Below are 23,209 nucleotides of genomic sequence, written 5' to 3'. Positions count from 1 at the left end.
CTGACATGTCAACCTGGCCAGTGTCCCTACTGACAAGGCCAAACCCTTCCCTTTCTGAACACATTGGTCACCCCTATGGAAGGCCCAAGATAACCTCTTGGGCAGGGTGCAGTGTATGTGAAAGGTAGAGCATGTACTAGTGCAGGTGACATGCTCTGGTAGTAAATTACAGCCATTTTCGTTTTTCACTATTGCAAGGCTATCTTGCCCATAGGCTATCATGGGGAATGCTGGCTACAGTGGTTACCTGCATATCTTCCCATAGGCGCAAGATAGGACATTAAAAGTCTGGTATCCCTGAACTCAGAATTTAATAACACATCTTTTAGGAAAGGTGGTTTTAAAATCCTGTGTTTGACAACAGCACTTTTAGAAAGTGGCTGTTCTCTTGTCTGACCTTTCTGTGTGCCTTTGGCTGTTTGTGAATTGACTGTCTGGTTTGTGAGTGGCAGGGTTGGGGGATTCCAGGAGAGAGAATGAGTCCACCCAGTCGTGAATAGAGAGATCTGCATCTAGATGGGAGGGAGGAGTTGCACCTGGGACCTGAATAGGACTGTGCCTGACCCCCACAGTGCTGGCTCCACCCCCTGTGGAGCGTCTGATGTCTCTGCCCTGCACTGTGAAAGGAGAGAAGGAATCATGTCAGCAAAGTGCTCCAGGGCTGTGCTTTCGCTCCACAATGCTGGCTCCACCTCCTGCTGGGCGGCTGACGACCCTGCCCCTCTCTCTGAAAGGAAAGGAGATGCCAGGAAAACAAAGTGCTCAAGGAACACCGAGAACTGGTTCAGACCGGGCTCAGAGCCCTCCTGCACAAAGGGCCATATGTATGAAGGTACCGATTTGCGATTCTGAAATAGCGATTTTTAAGAAATCGCTATTTCAGAATGCTGTGTCCTCTTGCTTGAAGAGATCTCAAAGGGCCTGAGTAGAGCTGGCTCCCTGTTAAGTCCCAGGAACAAAAGAACTTCACCCCCAGCTTCCCCCTGAACTCTACTGAGAGAGTTCTGTCCTTCCTAGAGTGCTTGGTCCAGTTGTGGTGCCTCTGGAAGTTGTACCTGTTGTTTGGGAAGCTGGACAAGGAGAAACTAAGACAATCTGCAAATTTTCACGCATTGCTTGCCCGTCAGTGCGAGAAAAAATCCTGCCACAGCGAAGATCGAGATCATCGCAGCGCCTGTTGCCGCTGCAAGAACCGACGCATCCTTCGCTTGGGAACGCATCGGTCCGGTGCGGGAAGAGTACTATCGCTGCGAGTATCGTCGCAGATCCTGTCGTCACTGGGTGAGATCGCCGCACCGCTTGCTTGCGGACCGCATCACGTCGCTGCGAGAGTCGTCGCAGAGCTATCGCATCGAGTGGCCGCGAGAGGAGAAGATCGACGCTGGGCTGCGCATATGCGCCGCACCTCAGATCGTCGCCGTCCCGAAGAGTATCGCATCGTATCTTTGCGAGACGCTTTCTATGAAACCTGCGCACAGGAATCCATACAAGGCAGCGCATCCCTCCCCATACAGACCGGAGTCACAGCAACACGTCCGCTGCGTCCAGCGGGGTTGTCGCATCGCCTCCCCAGGGTCTCAGGAGTGATGCATCGCTTATTTTTCAACGCTGCAGCTTTCACTTGGAACGTTTGTCGCATCTAAAGGTACTTTTGGCTAAAACATGACGCAACTGTGGATTGTTTTAACGCAAATGTAAGAACCCTTTTGAAATCATATCCTTGAACTTTGTATGTTGGATTTTTGCCGTTTTGAGTGTTGATACAAATACTTTACACATTGCCTTTGATAAGCCTGTCTGATCGTGCCAAGCTACCAAGGAGGTGAGCAGGGGTTATCTAAAGAGTGTATCCCCCTTACCCTGACTAGAGTCCAGGGTCCCTATTTGTCACAAGTACCTACCTGTCCCAACTAGAGACCCCGAAATCTAACACCTACTGTCAAAGAATTGTCAGCATTGCTGGAAGGAGAATGTAATGTGGACACTCAAACAAGCCATGCATCAAACAAAACTGTAAAAGGGACCCCAATGGAGTGTGAAAGAACAACACTAGTAGAGTGGGGGCCCCAGAATTTTGTTTCCCAACCTAACTTGTTTGTATCATGCATGGTCCAAGTCGGAAGGATGATCTAATTCATGCTGCAGAGAAATGTAATGGCATGCCCCCTTCTTTCCTTCTGCTATTCAGAATAAATGCTACTTCTGTGTCACCCGTCAATCTCATAATACTGAGAAAGGGATCAAGAACAATTCTACTGCTCCCGGCATCCTCGGGTACCCTTCTCCCATTTGCAAATGGATTTTTATAAAATGACTTAGTGATGATCATATTACTATGTTATTATTGTAATTGTGCCTATGTGGTTGTGCTTTTGGGAAGCATACCCTTGTAAATGGGCAGATGCTGTGTGTGACTGCTGGAAAAACGTTGCAGAAAGATTATTTTCCCCATTTTGGGAGACCCCTTTCCCCCGCAAGTGACCTTGGTACCTACTATGATTCTTCCTTAGTTCAGTAACTTTGCAAGGTCCTAGAGGTACAACAACACACCCACTGCGCTTGCACCCAGAGTTTGTAGGGAAGGAAGGGCAGAGTAACTTCACATGCAAGAATTAGGAAACCACAATATGCTCAGAAACCCAGCTGAAATGACCCAGGGCTCTTCCCTTGGAGTTGGGGTCTATTTGACAATATGATGATATGGTTTTAGAATACTGCAGACAACTCATTGATTGTCTGTAAACTTTCTGTTCTCACGTCAGAACTGTGCTGACTGAGGAAGGAAGTGCACTCGGCAGTGTTGCTGGAAGGGAGTCTACCAGACCCACTGGTCCCCAGCACCACAGTGATGTGCTGATGGCTCTCTCCTGGATCGATACTAATCAATACAAGAGTGCACCATGCCTCCCGAACCTCACCAGTTTATCCCACCAGTACATCACATCTCCTGCATGCTTCCTGGTCTGGGATCTTCTTTGCTACTCCAGCCCACCCTGATGTCTCAAGTGAAGAATTTGCTGCCAGCACCTGTTTACTTCAAAATGAATTCCCTCCTTGCCATCCACTTCAGGGTCCCTCTGTGGACAATGACGTCCATCGTTGCTGCAAATCTCCTGCTTTCACAAATCTAGTTCAGCCTCAGAGAAATGTCTACTAACAGTATATTTTCCAAAGTTCTCTTGATCCTTCTCTAGAGAAATCCCAGCACCTGCTGAGACTCCCGCTCTCTGAGTTCCAGTTTGTTTCACATTTATCTCCTAAATTGCTCTCTATGGGTCGAGAATGCATAAAAAGGGATGAAATGTGGGAGTGGTTAAAATTCCATGCTCAATAGTGTGCCAAAAAGAAGCACTGTCTCATTGAGCAGCTACTTTTAATATTTTGGCTTTAATAAATACGTTTTAGACTTAGGTATGAAGACATCGCTTTTCACACATTTCAGAAGGGGCTTGCTGAACAGACTTATGTATAGTGACATGTTGACCAATTGCAAATCCTTACTGTTGGATCTGGCACTTCTTGGCGTGATTACTCCTGACTTTTTGCCTCTACCTCCACCATTTTTGACTGGCTTAGATGCTTTGGACACTTTGCCACTGCTAAACAGTGTCAAAGTGTAAGTGTTCCCTATATAAAGTAATGGTATTTGGTTGTCCATGATTGGTATGTTTACCTTACTAAGTGAAGTCCCCAGTAAAGTGCACTATGTGTGCCAGGGCTGGTAATGCAAATGCTACTAGTGGGCCTGCAGCACTATTTGTGCCACCCACACAAGTAGCCTTAAAAAGGGAACTCAGGTCTGCCATTTCCGGGGCTGTGCACAGTTTGTTAAACTGCCATGTTGTTCTGTCAAGTGCATTCACTTGCCAGACCTTACCCTTCTCTTTCTGAGTACATCAGACACCCCTATGGTAGATCTAGGGTACCCCCTGGACAGGGAGCAGTGCATGTGAAAGGTATGACATGTACTCAGGTGTGTGTCATGTCCTGATAGTAAAATATTTTCCATTTCGTTTTTTCACTATTGAAAGGCCATCTTGCCCATAGGATAGAATGGGAAGGCTGTGCAATATGTTTTCCAGCCTATCTTCCTAAAAGCTTAAGATGGAAAGGTGAAGTTTAGTATGCCTGAACACACAATGTAATAACACATCTTTTTATGTAGGTGGTTTTTGCATTGTATGTCCAGAAGCTACTCCTTTAGAAGTAGCTGAGTTTTTGTGCTCTAACTGGCTATGGATTGACTGCCAGGATTTGAAAGCAATAGGATCTGGGGAATCTCTTGACCCAGGGAAGGAGGTGAGGTAGCAACAGGCTGACCTGCATCAGGAGTGTTGGGGGAGGAGAAGCCTTTAGAGTTGAAGAGGCCTGGGTTGCTGCTATAAAACAATTGGCTCATCTCCTGCTGAATGATTGAGAATCCAGACCCCCACTAATCAAAGGAAGAAAGGTGTCACTGGCAGGGAGGCACCCAGAACTGGTTTGAACAGGGGCCAGTGCCCCCTGAAGCACAAAGACTTCAAAGCCTTTGAGGGGTATAAATATGAGAGCTGAAGCCCCTGTACTTTGGAGAATGGCTTGATCTAGTGTGAACAGGACTGGAGGTACTTCGTGGTCAAGAGGACTTGTGCCAAGGAAGAAACAACAGAAGAGACTGAAGGCTAGGCCTGACCCTTGCTGTGTGATCTGGGCCTGGCCTGGAGTTTGCTGTTTCAACCAACAAAGGCTAAAGGGACTTTACTGTGGGCGGTGTCCCCCAGCTTGAAGGACTTTGCTGTGTGCTGTGTCCTGAAGTAACTACCCCCAAGGGCCAGAGGTGAGCTGGCTCCCTGTTTGGAAACAAAAGAACATAAAGGTTTCAAAGGAGAGTCTCAGCGGTACTGTGGGAGCGTGTCTGTTGCAGTCTGAGACCCTCGTAAGAACTGCCTGTGATCGTGGGCGCCTCGTGTCCAAGTGAGTCTCAGTGACACTGTGTACGTGTTCTTTGTGCAGCACTGAGATCTTCAGGAGGATCGAACTGTGATCGGGGCACCTGGAATCCAAGCAAGGATCAGCGACGCTGTGTTTGTGTGCACTTTGTGCACCCTGAACCCCGTTGTGAGGATTGTCCAGTGATCGTGTGCACCCGAATCCAAGTGAGTCTTATCGACGCTGTGAGCGTGTGCGTTGTGCACTGTGAGACCTTTGTGAGGATTTGCCTTGCTATCGTGTGCACTGGAATCCACGTGAGTCTCATCCCCACTGTGTGTGGGTGCGTTGTGCACCAGGAGACTTTTGTGAGGATTCGCTGTGTTGTTATGTGCACCGGAGTAAAGTGAGTATCAGCGACGCTGTGCGTTTGATCTTTGTGCAGCCTGAGACATGTGTGTGGAGTGCCCAGTGATCGTGCACACGGTGTGAAAGAAGACTCAGCGACGCTGTGTGCGTGTGCTTTGTGGCAGCCTGAGATCTTTATAAGTAAAGCAGACCAGCAGTCCCGGAGGAGTTGTGTTGCCGGCCCGAGCTGCAGTTGCCATCTCACAAAGCTGCTTGGAGGCCCAGCCACTGGACGAGGAGAGGAGAGTGGGTTTGTGCCACACAGGTAACGTGTGTCGACTACCGGGGTGAGGCGAGGACGCGGAGGGAGACGGTGTTTGCCTCTCTCTCGTGTTGGCAGCGCAAACTTCTGCTTTGGCTCGTATCCCAGCCCGTATTGCCAAAGGGAGTGGCGGGACAGGGGCCAGAGTGCAAAGCTGCACTTTAGAATTACATCGTACTGTATTTAGGGCAACTGTGAGAGGCTGACTAAAGGTCAGAAGAGGAGGCAGAGAGACCGCCTAAGGCTCAGTGATCGGGGCCTGAGTGTGCTACGTAGTATTCCATTTTTGAGAGCGGAGTACCTGACTGACATATTACACATTGCAACATTTCTGTATAACGAACTACTTGATTGTCGTATGACGCATTGCCATTTTCCTGCATAATTAACTACCTGATTAGCGTATTGCGCATTGCAATATTCCTGCATAACGAATTACCTGATTAGTGTATGCGCATTGCCTCAATATTGCAGAATGAGATACCTGGTGGTTGGATTATGCATTGCATTGTTTTACCTTGCAAAGTGCCTTATTGTTGCGTTGCGCAGTGCATTCTTTTCATTGCAGAGTGTCTGATTGCTAGGTTACGCATTATAGTATATTTACATTGCACAGTACCTGATTCTAGCATTACGAACTGTATGACATGTGATTAGGAGTACGGGAGAATGTTTAGAAGTGCCCATTGACATCACCAGAACTTACAAGGACTGGCTGGGCTAACAACCGGTCAGGAGAAATATTACACAATCTCATATGTTGGTTTTATATCGTGTGGTCTTATCGTATATCTTTTTACATAAAGTTTATATTTGTTTTATAAAACTCGTGTGAAGTCTATTTGTGGAGTCATCATTGGATTATTGTGAGCGTGCTCGCGAATACTTTACACATTTGCCTTGAGGATAAACCTGGCTGCTCGTGCCAAGCTACCGAGGGGGTGAGCGGGGCTATCTAAGAAGGTGACCTTCCTTTCCCTACTTGGCCTAAGGTACCTACCTCAGCCAACCAGGGATACCGGGTCTAACACTTACCATACCAAAAGGGAGGGACAATGCTGTGGCATGGATATATGATCATAGGATATCACCCCCGTCCCTCTACTGGCCTCTGATCAGGGTGATTAGCAGCCAGACAGGGGCACAGCCTGATACCCCAAGGTGGGCAGCAGGACGAGCAAGGAAGGACGGGATGCTGAAGGTAGGTGAATATTTAGTAAGTTGGTTTGGCAGTGTATCAAATAGCCATCCTCTGCATCTTTTGTAAGTGAAAAAATTTAGTGAGGCCTGGTCTGAATCTGTAGAATATGACTTAATAAAAACTGAGGCTTAAATACACATTAGCTGTGGGGGTCTGGGGACATGTTACTTTGACAGTAATAGGCAATACAGCTGTTTACTCAATAACACCTACTTGAAATATTTACAACTTGAGCAACAGGGTAGTACAGAAATTTGCCAAGAATCACAAAAGTGTGGGGCAAAATGCAAAATCCAGCCTTCACACTAAATAAATAATTGTCAATGAAACAAAAGAGGCTGCATTTTCTTTCATAAACAGTGTGCACATTTACTTGAAATTATCTTCATCCTATGTTACAAGGCTAGATTTTTAACTTGTTTTATTCTTTAAGAGAAAGCTGTCCTTTTCTTACTCATTCTTTCAATATACAGCGTGCGTAAATGGCATTTTCTTCCCAGACAAAATTACCTTTTCCAGCTAGATAGTTCTCAAAGAATTCCTCCAGATTTTCAGGCGGCTTATCTTCAAGTTCTTTAAACATATTGATAAAATGATAGTGTGAAACAAAATTATCTTTAGGATTTCTAATGACATAAATAACCTGCAAGAAATGTAAACAATGTTAAACATATCAAACACAAATTAATTCAACTCTCATGTTTTAATCGTTTTATTACGGAAAGCTTAATGATTTAAGCGCACTCTGTGAAGAGGTTTCTGTCACTCCCAGACCACATGCGCAAATGCTGGCAGGACTGCCTCTACCCTAAATTCAAGTTTAATAAACTTTCTTCTATTCAATAGGGATAACAGTAACTTCTGTCAATTAAAGTGCTATGAAATACCAACAATTGTCTGTTGAAAGAGTTATTTTATTACCAGTATATTTTCAGATATAATCAATAGTAATAGACAAGATCCTCAAAAGATGTATATTTACTATTGTGTATAAACATTTCTGCCTTGGGATGCCCAACCCCAAAGCTTTATACAAGAAACCAAAGAAAGTAGACTTTAACCAAGCAATTCCTTCTCCACCCAGATGTAGCACTTTGTACGCAGAAGAACAGACAAGTGAATCCCCTTAACAGTAGTCCAAAAGAGTATAATTCGCAAAATGAAAGTCTAGTTCCAGTAGGAAAACAATTCTACTAATTTCTCATGGTTTGGGGAGTAGATTTCAGCAATTATGTTTATGAGGTTTGGGAACCTCTTAGACCTTTTGAAAAAATGGTCTGCCTCACAGAAGCTTATTAGACACCAAGAGGTTTTTTTCCAGCTCTCAGTTAGATTTAAGGGACTATCGGCTCATATGAACTCTAGGCAAAGTTCAGAGACTGACATACTTAATAAATGAGCTGTTAGCAGGCTTTCTTTTTAAGAATGCAATTGAGTGGGACCTTCATTCCCACCTGGATCTTAAGTGTACTTTTTAGGAGAGAGAGTAGAAATGTCCATATCTAAAAATGAAGCTTAATGTATTCTATCAAATTAAAATATTTCTGTGCTTACAACTTAAGGAGAAAATAAAAGTCCAGTCAGAGCTGATGTGCCACAAAAAGTTGCATTGCCTTTTGTTGTGCAAGCCTAAGAACCAAATGGAAGACAGTACAGAAATCTGGATTTGTGTAAGTTCCAAATTCATAAATAAGCTGAAAGAGAAACTTCACAAATAATTTAAGAGAGAAACTGGAACTAATTAGGCCGATTTTGTTTCCTTCCCAACCCTGAACACTGCAAAAATAAGGTTGGCAGGATTACAGGATCCTCACAGGAAAGTGATGGAAGTGTGCCATAACGAAGACATTCCCCAGAGGTGGAGGTTTAATAGTGATATCCTGTCAGACCAAGGAAACAAAACCAAAATCGAGGAGGCCACAAAGGAGTACCTTGTGCATAACAACACACAAGGCACTGATCCCAAGATTTTATGGGATGCACCTAAGGCGACAGTCAGAGGCACAATAATAGGAATCAAGGCCAAAATCAACAAAAACGCTAACCAACAACTGACGCAACTCGAACAAGAAATCAAAAGACTGGAGATTAACCACGCCAGAGACACCCAGAACACTAGCATCCTAACAGAGCTCACTAGGAAAAAATACGAGTACAACAAAATACTGAGCGAAAGGGCCGGGCTGTGGATGAACAAGTATAAGGCCATTAATCTCTGCGAGGCTAATAGAGCGGGGAAGCTCCTAGCCTCCTACCTAAAACACAAGCAAAGACAATTCACCATCTCATCAATCACTGACTCACACAACAACACGCACACAAGGATGAAAGACATCTAAGAACATTCCAAGAGTTCTATCAAGTGTGTGAAGTTGGCCTGGCATATGATGTCCACTATTCTAGTGGGCACCTTGCGCCAGTCCAAACGACCCTTACTGATGGTAGGTTTAAAGTCAACCTTTATAGAAAGCTATCTTAGTGGTAGCTGTGGAGAGCAGCCTTCAGGCTAAGACCTAGAGACGAGTTAAGCTAGTTGTTTGACCAATTATAATCTCTTGAATGATCAAATGAAAGCACGCCACACAAAGTATATATCAAATATATATGTATCTATTCTACACACAACCCCTCTGGACTAATTATGAAGTCAGAGGTAAAAGTACAATGCAAAAAACGTAATTAGTATACGATAAGTTGCACAGTATACGTTATGCCCTAGAGGCCTCACAAACCATATACTAAAATAGTGGTATATGAACCACATGAGAGTTAGAAAGCAGGACTAAGGCCTGTAGAACAGCTGGGGCTACCTAGAACCACCCAAGGTTAGGATGCAGGAGGCCCACAGGGGACGCGTGCAGTGTCTAAACACAGCTGTGGATCACCATTGACTTTCTATGGAGAACGAACAAGTTACAATTTTAAAGATTAAGGGCACTTAGAGGTGAACTACAATGGAACCCTTTTAGACTAGGACACTTCGACAGTCAAGACCCTCGGGAGCACCGGAGTACTCATGTTACCCCACCCAGGGAAGCCGGGTGCATAGGTGTTTTTTGGTGTCGGGTTTCGTCGTCGATTCCTATGGAGAGCTGCGAAGAAATGCTGCAGGCGACCAGAGGAAAAGTGTCCGGGTGAATCCAAGTGTGGATCGAAGACGTGAAGAACCCGAAAGCAGAGGGGACAGAGTCTGGGTCACTAGCCAGTGACCAGGAAGGCGAGGAGAAGATGCCAACTGATGTCGGGTGATTTCAGGTAAATGAGGTGAAGCTTGACTCTTCAGCCACGAGTAACAGGAGGAGTCGATGATGGCCAGGAGCTGGATTCGAGCTGTCCCAAAAAGGATCTAGCTGACTGCGGTGTCAGAATCCGGATTGGACCCAACAAGCCTTGGCAACAACAACCCACACAAGATGACACGATTGGCTTTGGTGCAGACCAGCAATGTCTGAGGGACTCCTCCTTTGGCGAGGAGTGGGAGGCTGTCTAGAGCAACCAGGAAAGCTCAAGAAACAAAGAATTGGCTTTCGTGGGGGCTCACTAGGACCCGCAAAGGCCCCTCGAGCTGCAGTGAAGAAAGGGGACTCACGGGTCACTCGTGGAGTGCTATCCTCTATACTTTGGTGCAAAAGGAGCAGGGGCTTCAAATACCCAAATGCACAACTTTGGGGTACCTCGGGAAGTAGGTGCAGTTGCAAAAATGCAGGATGTTCACGAGTTCCGGTCCCACGTCTCTTGTGTCAGCTGTGGGTCTCAGCTTTGCTGGGAGCTCTGATCAGCTTCAGAGATGTCTGGAAGTCCGTGTCCTGTGTCACAGATTCTTCGAGATCCGGCGGGAGCCTCGAAAATGCAGACTGGCAAAGATGCAGTTGGTGCCTGTTTGAACAGGGTGGTCACTCCTTGACCACAAGGGAGATTTCTTCTGACTTCCAGTCGATATGGAATGTCGAAGGTCCAAGATTTATGTTGCAGAGTTTTGTCCAGGGTAATCTAAAGTCCTAGGGACTGGGGTTCTATACTTATTGTAAGTTTAGGGGTTGGACTAACTCTAAGGTCCCTCCTATGGGTGGACCTGGGGAGGGGGTGGTTACACCCCTACACCTTTGTCCAGTTTCTTACCAGAGCTGGGTCTGAGTGCCCCAGCAACCAGTTTGAACTGGGAAATGCATGGAGCACCTTGTGTGCCACAGGCAGTGTCTGAAATGCATTCACTGAATGCAGTGGAGAAGTGTGGCTCACTGTGGAGAAGTGATGCTGGGGCTCTGTTTAATTTTAACCGGGTTTACCAGTATGTACATGTCTTCTCCCTCTAGAAAGGTAGAATGCTACCCCCGCCACCAGAACTGGCGGGTGGGGGGGGGGCTAGTATCCCAAAGTGTTTGGCACCTTACACAACATGTTTTGATAAAGCCAAACCAAAGTAAGCATTAACCGTGAGGATTATAATGCACTTAAGAGTATATGGTATGACTATATCATAGAACAGCTATAAGGAGATGGTTCCGAAAGTTGCAGAGGGGCTCAGCTTATGCTAGGGCACCTTCTCACTCAAAACCAAGCACTCTGCCTTCAGGATTGTCAGGGCCTGCCATAGGAGTGACTTATAGCTGACTATGTGTCTATATTTAGAGATACAGGTATACTATATCCAAGTAAGGGGTGCTTACACCACCTTACCCAGGCTGGAAGTACAGGCCTGTGGTGTCAGTTTGGAAGACTAACCAGGGGTGGCACAATACATGCTGCAGCCCATGGTAGGTCTCAGGGCTCCCTATGCCCTGGGTACCTAAGGTACAATATACAGGGTCTCACAAGTGTGACCCAGTAACCAGTCGGGTATGTACCTAAAGTACATGGTATCAATTTAGAGAGAGAACAGCTACGCTTTGGGCCTGATTAGCAGGGCCACCGCCATACTAAAGTCGAAAAATCAGTGAAACACAGCAAAAAGTGGGAGTAACCATAGGAAGCAGACCCTACTCTCCTTTCTAAACCCCCCCCACGCAGGAACATTAAACTAACCTTGACCAGTTCAGTCTTCATGTTCTAAGTGGAAATATCTGGAGAGTCCATCTGCATTGGCATGGTTACACCCAGTTCTACGTTCCACTGTATAGTCCATCCCCTGTAGGGAAATGGACCCCCTGAGTAGTTTGGGATTTTCACCCTTCATCTGTTTTAGCCATAAGAGGGGCTTATGGTCTGTCTGAACTGTGAAGTGATTACCAAACAAGTATGGCCTCAGCTTCTACAGAGCCCATACCACAGTAAAGGCCTCCCTCTCAATAGCTGACCAACGTTTCTCTCTAGGGGTCAGCCTTCTGCTAATAAAAGCTGCTGGCTGATCCTGACCTTCTTCATTCAATTGTGATAGCACAGCCCCTACTCCTAACTCAGAAGCATCTGTTTGAACAATGAATTCTTTGGAGTAGTGAGGACTTTGCAGAATTGGTGCAGTGCATATGGCCTGCTTCAGGTCATCAAATGCCTTTTGACAGCTGACTGTCCACTGAACTTTCTTAGGCATTCTTTAAGAAGTTAAGTCATTCAGGGGTGTCACTATGGAACCATACCCCTTGACAAATCTCCTTTAGTACCCAGTCAGGCCAAAGAAAGCTCTGACCTGAGTCTGGGTGGTTGGAGCAACCAAGTCCATTATGGTCTGGATTTTGCTCTGTAGTGGTTGAACCTGGCCTCCACAAGGTGGCCCAGGTACACAACCTGACTCTGCCCTATCTGGCACTTAGTAGTCTTAATAGTTAGACCTGCTTTTTGCAGGGCCTCCAAAACATTTTTCAGGTGGATCAGGTGATCTTCCCAGGTGGAACTAAAGACAGCAATATCATCAAGATAAGCTGCACAGTAGTCTTCCAGGCCTGTGAGGACTTTATTCACCAACCTTTGAAATGTGGCAGGTGCATTTTTCAGACCAAAGGGCATCACCACAAATTGATAATGCCCACTAGGGGATGCTGGCTTTGGCTTTGCATCATCAGCTAGTCTGATCTGCCAGAAGCCAGCTGTTAGATCAAATGTGCTCAGAAATTTGGCAGATGCCAACTTATCTATGAGCTCATCTGCTCTGGGTATTGGATGGGCATCAGTCTAAGTGACTGCATTGAGACCTCTGTAGTCTACACAAATCCCCATCTGTCTCTTCCCACCCTGGGTGTGAGGTTTTGGCACTAGGACTACTGGACTAGCCCAAAGGCTATCTGAAGGTTCAATCACTCCCAATTCCAACATTTTCTGGACTTCAGTCCTGATACAGTCCCTGACATGATCAGGTTGCCTGTAAATCTTTTTTTTTTTAACAGGAAGACTCTCCCCAGTGTCCACTTCATGAGTGCACCAGGTTGACTGACTTGGAGTCAATAAAAACATATGTCTGTAGTGTTGCAGAACTTGTCTGCAGTCAGTTTGCTGCTGGTCAGTGAGGCTGCCTGCCAAGGCTACACCATCAACTGACCCATCATCAGGGTTCTGAGAGAGCAGGTATCGGAGAGGGTCACTCTCTACCTCCCGTCCTTCATCAGTAGCCATGAGCAAGTCCATGTCTGCCTGGTCAACATATGGTTTCAGTCTGTTGACATGAAGCACCCTATAGGGGGTCCTGGGAGTTCCAAGATCTACCAAATAGGTAACTTCGCCTTTCTGTTCAAAAATAGTGTGGGGTCCACTCCACATTTGTCTTGGAGAGCTGCTGGGGACACAGGCTCCAACACCCACACTTTCTGCCCTGGCTGGTAAACAGTCAGCACAGCCTTTTGGTCATGCCAGGCTTTCTGTAATTCCTGGCTAGCCTCAAGGTTTTTGGTTGCCTTTTTCATGTACTCTGCCATCCGAGAGCGGAGACCAAGTACATAGTCTACAATATCCTGTTTAGGGGGCTTGAGAGGTAACTCCCATCCCTCCTTCACTAGACAAAGTGGTCCTCTAACAGGGTGTCCAAAAAAGGTTCAAATGGGCTATAGCCAACCCCCTTCTGTGGAACCTCCCTGTATGCAAACAAAAGGCAGGGTAGCAGGATATTCTATCTCCGCCTGAGCTTTTCTAGGAAACCCTTGATCATACCGTATAAGGTCTTGTTAAATCTTTCAACTAGACCATTGCACTGTGGATGATAGGGTGTGGTGAACTTGTAGTTCACTCCACACTCCTTCCACATTGCAGTTAAGTAATTTGACAAAAAGTTTGCATCTCTGTCAGAAACTACCTCCTTAGGGAAACCCACTCTTGAGAAAACTCCTGAGAGGGCTCTTGCCACAACAGGCGCTGTAGTGGTTCTATGGGGAATTGCCTCTGCGTACCTGGTGGCATGATCCACTATCACCAGGATAAACCTGTGCCCAGATGCAGTTTGGGGATCCATTGGTCCAACAATGCCCATCCCTACACATTCAAAGGGAACCCCCACCACAGGTAGTGGTATAAGGGGGGCCTTTGTAGTGCCACTTGATTTGCCACTGGCTTGGCATGTGACACAGGAGCGACAAACTCCTTTGTTTCTTCAGACATGTGGGGCAAGTGAAAGTGAGGGACAATTCTGTCCCACGTCTTGTTCTGGCCCAGGTGTCCTGCTAAGGGAATATCATGGGCTAGTGGCAAAAGGAAGCCCCTGAATGCCAACGGTATGACCAACCTTCTGGAAGCACCAGGCTTGGGGTCTCTACTCTCTGAATACAGGAGCCCTTCATCCCAATAGATTCTATGGGTGCCACTAACATTCCCAGCGGCCTCAGCAGCAGCTTGCTGTCTGAGGGGTTAAAGAGAAGGGCAGTCCAACTGCGCCTGACTCATATCTGCCCTGGAAGCGGCCCCTGTCCCTAAGAACTCAACCTGATCAGGTTTAAGCTCTGCTGGGACAGTTCCTTCTTCAGGCTCACAATCAGCTTCCTCAGAAGGCTGATCCTCACTCTGAGTCAGGGGGGAAGGCACTGCCTTAACCCTACTGCTCCTTTTCCTGGTAGGCAACTGGTCCGTTATTTCAGAATCCAGTGCCTGTTCAGTATTGCACTTTTTGACCTGTGACCTAGTCACTGCAAGAACATGTGCTGAGATTCCTAACATTTCTGCATGTGTCCTAAAGTCCACTTCAGACCAGGCTGAAGTCTCTAGGTCATTGCCAAGCAAACATTCTACAGGGAGGTCTAAACTAACATCAACCTTCTTAAGGCCAGTTACCCCTCCCCAGGAGAAATTAACAACTGCCATACTATGTGTGGTAGTGACATTGCTAGCATTGGTCACTTGGTAAGTTTCACCAAGTATCACTTGTCCAGGGTTCACAAAGTCAGGTATCACCATTGTGACACTGGCACCTGTGTCCCTATAGGCCTGAACCTTTTTCTCATTGACTAAAGGAGTTTGCCTGTATTTGCCCAGGTTACTGGGACTCACATAGGGGATCACATCCATGCCCCCATCACAGATAAAAACAGCTTGAGTTGGCACTCTGACTAGGCCAGAGTCCATCTCAGTTCCCAGGGTTTACCCTATTATACCCTTCTGTTGAGAACCACCACTTGGAGCTGAACTAGGGGGAACAGTTGCCTTAGGGGCAATGGTGGCTGGAGCTGTCTCCTTTTTGCTGCACTCACTAGTCCAGTGAGTATTATTTTTACAAACTTTGCACCATGGTTTTCTTGGACCTTCTTACTTTTTGGATTGGGGACCCCCACCATTAGAAGCTTTTTGGGGGCCTTGTGAAGACTTCTGGTCTTGCCCTTTCTCCCCACCCTTATGGTCTTGCTTCTTCTGGTCACCACCTTGGTTCTGTACCTTCTGCTTCACCCTGGTTCTGACCCATTTGTCTGCCTTCTTTCCCAATTCTTGGGGAGAGGTCAGATCAGAGTCAACCAGGTGCTGATGCAACAACTGGTTCTGATAGTTATTAAGAATCTGTTCTCTCATGATTAGATTTACAATCCTGTATAGTCTCACACGTTATTGCCCAGTAATCAGCCCTCCAGAGCCTTAGTAGCACAATCTACAAAGTCAGTTCAGTCCTGAGTCTGTGTCTTCTGGGTATCTGTGAACTGCAAACTATACTGTTCTGTGGTTAGGCCAAACCCATCTATTAGAGCACTCTTCAGGACATTGTAATCATCAGCATCCTCTTCTCTGACAGTGAGGCGCTTATCTTGTCATGTGGTTTGGTTTTGCCTTTGCACTGTGTTATGTTAGCATGAGATTATTAGAGGTTTAAACGCCATTTTCCTTTTCTGCAGGGTCTGTGCACGACACATTTTGTTATTGAAGCTTTTCGCCTAGTTGAATATTTTGCTTCACACGAGAATAATATATTTGCTTATAATATCAGCCTTGCTTGTTAAGCTATGTCTGTACAGTGAGTGCCGAGGCCTTCAAGGTTATTTCAACACAGCGCTTGTTGTTCAGTTTGATCAGCGCACTGGCTAGACATAATACATATGCAGCTGTGGCCAACTTTGGGTTTTAGGCGCGATTAATAATGCACTGCACAGAGCATGAGTTACACACTTGATGAATATTCGCATGCAGAGAGTTGGTGCAGGAGATGATGTGATCCATTTCTGCTAAAACCAAAGGTATGGGCCCGCCCTTCTGAACCCAAAAAGACCGTCTGTAGATATAATATAATATACTAGCAAGGGAGGGTAAACTGAGGATCTATTTAGACCTTTTCCCTTTAGCATTTTAACATGCTTTCTCCTTTGTATTTTATGGAATAGTAACTATGCTGCTAACCTTGTTCCTTATAATAGGTTTGCTTGTATTAGCCAAAATACTGCGCTTGAGGACACTGCATTAGAAATAAACATTTCAAACTTGCACGTGTCTTCATTTACTCCTTGTTCTGGATTGGTATGTTAGTATAACGAAAGAGTGTTCATGTGTTCCACGTTACCTGAGGTGTTCTAAGTCCATGTTCTGGGTTGTCTAAACATTGGGGGTGTGTAAGAACCAATGAGACACTAATTGCTAGTCTGGTAGGGGATTTTGGATACTAAGGTGAGTTTTGGCACACCCTAATTCACTGAGGTTCAAAGTCTCTATGTACAGTTCTGTGTGGGAGCAGAATCCCTGCTACATGGAGCCCGATCGTTGGCGGTCTTATTACATGACAATTGAGTAGTACTTATATCGGTCCTTAACACCCTTCACTATTGTTTCCGGAAGACAGTGGTGTCGGACAAACCTACCTATACTTACGTAGGTCTTTTCAAGCTTGATTCTTTCAAAATGGTTTCCTTGAATTACTACCCAGTTGTGCTACATAGTTGTTATTGTATCTTTTCATTTCTGTGTCACTATGGCAGCGGTGGACATTCCGCAACATAGTCGCATTGCGGTGCGCAATCACTTGCAGAATTATAATGTCCCGGTGGATGGCATGGCCGTAATTATGGTAGTGAGTGCAGAGGTGGATTACCTGTACATAATATTTTACTCGTGGGTGACCTTCCCGGCTGTGAACGCAAATACTACCCCACTCTTTGACAGCCCCGAGGTTAGGTCCCTTGTCCATTCCAGGCACGACTTGGCCTGTTTTGGCTGGATTTACACCTCATCCTCAACACGGGGCTTGTCCCATAGCTGATATCAGAGGACTACATGTAGTTGCAATTAGCGTGATTAGGTCGTTAGTACAATACATTACCCGCAATCTCCCGGGCGGGGCCCCAGGTGTTGCGGCATTTCCGGCTGGACAGAGCGGAATGAAACTTAGTCCTGTGATGGTCAAGGCTGTGATGCGCACGCGCCACCAGAATAAGGATGATTTTCCTTTCTGGCTTGCCGAGAAGTTTGACCAGCTGGAAGCAGTATTTCCTAACACGATTCCTGGTGAAAAACACAGGATTCTGACTATTAGCATGCCTAAAGACTTGATCCCAAAAGCTGGTGGCTGTGAGTCATGGGGTAAGATCTTTGCGGCAGTATATACAAGGTGCTTCGGCACACCGTCAATGACTGTACTTCCAACGGTCGTTAAGCGTGTTCAAGATGAGCACGGACCTGAGGCAGTGGTTGAATTGGGTTTGCGCCTCTGCAGCAGTTTTGACGTAGTTTCCGATCTCGTTCTTGCGAATGTCAAGGGAGATGTTGTGAGCTTTTGTGAGCTTTCAGGTGACTAATGCTTTGCAGGCTGTACCCGATGCCGACAAACCCCGACAGTTACCAAGAATTATTGTGGCGGCTTATAAGACCGTGGGCCGCAATAGTTTGGGAGTCAAGCCATTTTCCACTAAAGAGAAAAAGCAAATCCAAGGGCCGAAGTCAGAGACTGATGAACAGCCCCAGGCTAAAAAGCAAAATTGGCCGAAAAAACAAAAACAGGGTAAACAACAACAGCAGAAACAGGAGTCTCGTCCTGCATCGCCAGTACCTGCGCCTACAGAACGCATTTATGACTTGCGCGATCGCGCGACGATAAAATCATCTGATCGTTTTCAGGTTTCTGAACAACGCTCTACTCATTCTTTTCAGGACTCATCGGCCTCATCGACCGGTGGTGGAGGAGGCGGCAGAGGTCGGGGTGGCCAGCAGGGAGGCAACTAGCCCCGCCCGAAAGACAGTAAAGGCAAGCAAGACGATTCAACACCGAAAAGACCCCAGTTTCAGAAAGAGAAAGTTGCTGCTTTAACGGCGAGATATGCCACAGATAGTGAGAACGCAGCTACGGAATCAGACATGGGCTCTGACCTTGCTGGACAGCGCGGCGGAGATTACCATAGTGCGAGAGGCCCTGCGTCCGCTACTGAAGGTGACAGCGACTGACCAATATGTTGTTATGGAGACAGCTGATACTGAAGTAGCTCCCCCTGATAGACTTCATAACATAGTCCTTTTGATTGAAGGTGACATACAGCGTAACATCAAAGGGGTATTTTGGGAGAATCTTACGACTACCTATGACATTTTGTTAGGGGAGGCTGACTGGCCCCCACCTTTTGTGCTCGCAGCTCCGAGAGGGGAGGAGGTAATCCTCCCTAGCTTCGCGCACACAGTCTAGAAAGAGCATGCGCTGAATGTTGCAGAAGAGGGGGCTAAGGCTCTTGCGCCGGCTTTGTACCGTACACAGTGTGGTTGGGATAAATTTTCCCAACACCACGAGATTCCTTTGCGGTCTATGCCACAGCCTCAACCTCAACCTCAATATCCCATCCAACGTGAAGCTAAGGCTTCCGTGGTGGAAATCCTTGAACAATTGGAATATCAAGGTGTGATTGAAACTTGTGTGTCATCGATGAATAACCCTCTTTTTACTGTGACCAAGCCTGACGGCTCGTACCGTTTGGTATTGGATTACCGGCATTTAAACTCGCATTGCCGTACCTGTGCAGTACAAAATACTCACGGCTCTGCTCTTGTGGATGGTCTTGTGCGTAAACGATTTAAAACCACGCTTGACTAATCCAACCATTTTTTTGCCCATAATTTGAGTTCCCAGTGGACCAGTTTTACCTGTGGTGGCAAAGAAAGCCAGTATAAACGTTTACCTATGGGCTATAAGTATAGTCCAGGCGTATTTGCTGCCCGTATTGTCTCTCTCTTAGAGAGGATAGACACTGATGCGTGTTTGTATGTGGATGACATTTATCTCACAGACGACGAGCTTTGGGCGCATCTGTGTCGCGTTGACCGCATAATTTGCAACTTTGCGGACTTTGGTTACAAGTTCAACTTTGCAAAGTCTCACATTGCAGAGTACACAGTGTTGTTCCTGGGCTATGAGCTCAACAATGAAGGTCGAGGATTGGCTTCTCACTTCTTGGAGAAATGCGCACAACTGCACGCTCCTACAACTCTGAAGAAATTACAGTCCTTGCTGGGATTTTTGAATTTCGGGCGTACATATTTTCCTGAATATGCCCAGCGTATCAAAAGTTTGTATGCTTTGATACAACCAACTTTTACCAAATCTTGCTGGCTGCCAGAACATTCAGCTATTTTGCAATCTTTGCAGGCTGATCTTCTAGAATCTAAATTCTTACCGACTCGTGACAACCACACCAACCTGGTGATAAGAATCATCCCTGGGGTGGTGGGTTTCACGTACCTTACTTTTAACGAAGGAGATACAGTACCTATTGCTTACAAGTCACACTTGTATACTTCGGCTGAAATGCGGTTTTCCTCTGTGAAAAAAGTTTTGACAGCAGTGCAAATAGCGATTCTTAAGGAACGTGCGCTGTCGCAGGGAAAACGTATATTGGTTGTTACCCCGTTTCCTGCATTAGAGGCAGTGACGAAAGCCAGTGTACCTAATTCTAAAGCTTTGCACCCACGGTGGATACAAAGGGCAGCATCATTGACGTCTCCAGATGTTGCGTTTATTTTTGATGCCTCCTTACAGTCGCAGGAGTTTTTGTAGTATGAATTTGTTCATCCTGCGCCTTGGCTATGCGGCCTTTGGAGGATTTCCATTGCATCATATACACTGATGGTTCGGCGCATGTTGCGCATGGGTCTTCTAAGAACGCATACGTTTCCGCTTGTGCTATTGTGGTAGGTGCCATGGTGAATGATGAGTTCAAGTCCAGAGTCGTGCATACGCAGACTCTTGGAGACTGCACCGCACAATTGTCAGAGCTTCGTGCTCTGATGCTTGCATTGGAGTATGCCAATCCTAGTGTGACAACTCTTATTGTGAGTGATTCTTACTACTGCTGTGTCCAGTCTTACAATGCAAACCTGTTCTTTTGGATTCAGAATGATTTTCGTGATTCCAAGGGTAGCACAATAAAACATACAATGATCTGGGTCCGAGTGGCTGAGCTTAAAGAGCAGTTGCCTCTCGTGTTAGTGATTTACACTCTCGGTCATCAGCGTGTAGGAGTCCACGCTGTTGGCAATTCGCTTGCCGATGAGGCAGCAAAATCAGCAGTATCGACATATTTGGTTGCAGCAGTTACACGTTCCAAAAGTAAGGTTGATGATGATATCTTGGCAGCTGTTGCTGCAACTGAGAAGGGAAGTAAATATCCAAAAGGATTCCCTTCAAAGTATTCATATCACTTAAGTCCTGATAAAGTTCCTTATGTGAAAATACCTGACGTTGGTGAGAGGTTAATTCCCAACGCGGCCAGCAGGCCTACACTGATTACCGCAGCCCATGAGGTGAAGTGTCTGCGCATGCGGGCGTTTTGGCTACTGTAGCTCAGTTACAACAACGTTTCTGGTGGCAGGGGCTGTATAAACAGACGCGTGATTATGTCCTTCAATGTGACATTTGCCAGCAGATTCAGCTTTCAACTGCTGCGCATCCGCCCCAGACACAGTTGTACATATCTAATAAACTCCTTGGGTGTTTTATTTAGATCACTGCGGTCCTTTTTCTTCTGATACTGCGTATAAGTATATCTTAGCAGCAGTTGATTCATGCACACGCTTTGTGTGGGTGTGGCCACACCGCAGCGCTGATTCACGGACTGTCATAGGAGACTTGCGTGTCTTTGTAGGGATTTTTGCCTGTGATACCTTCCATTCAGATCAGGGTCCGGCTTTCGCCTCTAAGGCGAATAAGGATGCCATGATTTTGTTGGGGGTCCTGGTCAAGTTTTCGTCTCCATACAGAGATGAGGGTAATAGTGTTGTGGAACGGATGAACCGGGATTTAAAGCAGTCTTTGACAGCTCGAGTTATAGGCACTGGCAGGAACTGGCTGGCCCACCTCAATAGCGTGCAGCGTGCTCTTAATAATCTCCCTAGAAGGTCTCTGGGTGGGCAGACCCCATAAGAGATGCTCTTTGGTATCAGGATGTATGTTCAGGACCTTGACGGTCTAGACTCGGTGGCTCTAGCTGCCTCCTTTGACGTAGATGAACATTGCAATGTTTTACAGGATCTACAAAAGACAAGAGACAGTCTTGCAAAGGAACATTTGCCCTTCATCTCAGATGATGCGTTGCAGATCCCAGTAGTTGGCAGGCTACCCGAAGTTGGAGAACTGGTTCGTGAGAAGATCGAAAACAAGAAAGAATTTGGTCCCTCTTATCGAGCTTCGGTTCCAGTGCTTGGTGTGAAGGGCACTAGAACAGTCATTTTACCACCACTTCCAGGTCGTAAGGAGAACAGGTATATCTCCATTGACAATGTCAAGATACACAGAGTGGCCGATTCTTCTTAGTATGACACCGGCAGTCTCATGTCCTTCGATTTTGAGAAATTCTGTTCTGGCCGCGGTTTCCAATCCTGTGACTGATGTTGCTCTCGAGATGCCTGCTATTTCCAGTCCTTTATTGAGTACACTGCCTGGTGCTCAACATGATGAAACTTACTTCACTAATCCAACTGACTTATCGAAGCCTGATTTGCAAACTCGCTTAGCTACAGAATCCAGATTTTCATTTGACACTGATTCCCACACATCAAAAAAGCCTTCAAAGATTTCCATTCTGCCAAGACTATTTAAGAAATATTTTTTGATTCCCCCTTGGACCTATATTTGGATGGTGCTTTTTTTGATTTACCTTTTTATGTCAATTGGTTTTGTGTTTTATTTTATCCGTCTCGTCAATGGACACTAGGTCGAGGAGAGAACATGCATTCGACATATCAATGGAATATTAGCTCCACATTCCTCATCACACAGATTGAAAAGAGACTTGGCTTTTGTTACTATCACTGCTTGGCCTGTCTTAGATGGGATTGTATGGGATGCTGTTTGATTTCAAATCCATTGGCCCACTGAGGTTATAAATTTCCCCTAATGTGCTTAGAGTGTCTATGGGGGATGTAGTGAAACAAAATATACGTTCTGATGATTGGGATGCTCAAGCCATAGAATCATTGTTTTCTGATTTGAAATATTATGCTGCCTTTGATGCTGAAGATTTGTACTTGGAGTCTGCTAATTACAGTGATTTGTATTGTTATCAACATTTTGGCAATCACTGCCTGCATAAAACTAATACCAGGAGGCTCACTGTAAAGTACACCCGGTGGGAACACAGTCCGGCTCCTATACAAGGCAGTTCTGCTACCTTTTTGAAAAAGTTCACTTACTTTACAGATTTTAATCAGTCTAATCCCAATGCATTTTATTTTAAAATGACTGAAAAGTCCACATCCAAAGTTAGACTTACCGATACTAGATTATTGTATTTGAAGTCCTTTCTAGACCAGTCAGCTGTTGGGGGCTACGAGTTGTGGAGGGATACCATTAACCTTAAATCAGTTTGGGGTTCTAAAAGCTGGCAAGTGCAAGGCACTGAGGCTTTGCTCCGTGCATGCCTCATCCCGAACCATATGTTGTTTTTGAATTCTACAATTTCACAGACGACATGCTTTGGATTGGCTACTCTTAGAAAGTTAAATACTCCTTCTTTTCCTGATTTAGAGGAATATTCCAGTTGGAGTAATACTACAAAATTTTCCATGAGAGAGTTACAAACTCTGTTATTGAATTCCTCCTTTAACATATCCAGTTTGGATCCCGAGGGCTG

The 23,209-nt window shown here is 45.9% G+C and overlaps 1 protein-coding gene across 5 annotated transcripts in view; it reads right to left on the bottom strand.

Annotated features, from left to right (window-relative positions):
• Positions 1-23,209, bottom strand: part of LOC147707980 (amine sulfotransferase-like) — a 357,336-nt gene that overhangs the window by 105,317 nt on the left and 228,810 nt on the right. For all 5 annotated transcript variants that reach the window (XM_086926799.1, XM_086926798.1, XM_086926796.1 and 2 more), the window contains exon 4: positions 7,290-7,422. In XM_086926799.1, the coding sequence (XP_086782925.1) occupies positions 7,290-7,422 (133 nt within the window). The remainder of the gene's footprint in view (positions 1-7,289; positions 7,423-23,209) is intronic.

Source organism: Lissotriton vulgaris, chromosome 6 (assembly GCF_964263255.1).
Source record: "Lissotriton vulgaris chromosome 6, aLisVul1.2, whole genome shotgun sequence".
In the NCBI taxonomy this organism is placed as follows: Eukaryota; Metazoa; Chordata; class Amphibia; order Caudata; family Salamandridae; genus Lissotriton; species Lissotriton vulgaris.
The sequence above is the reverse complement of the archived record's forward strand: the minus strand, read 5'-3'. Positions and strand labels throughout refer to the sequence as shown.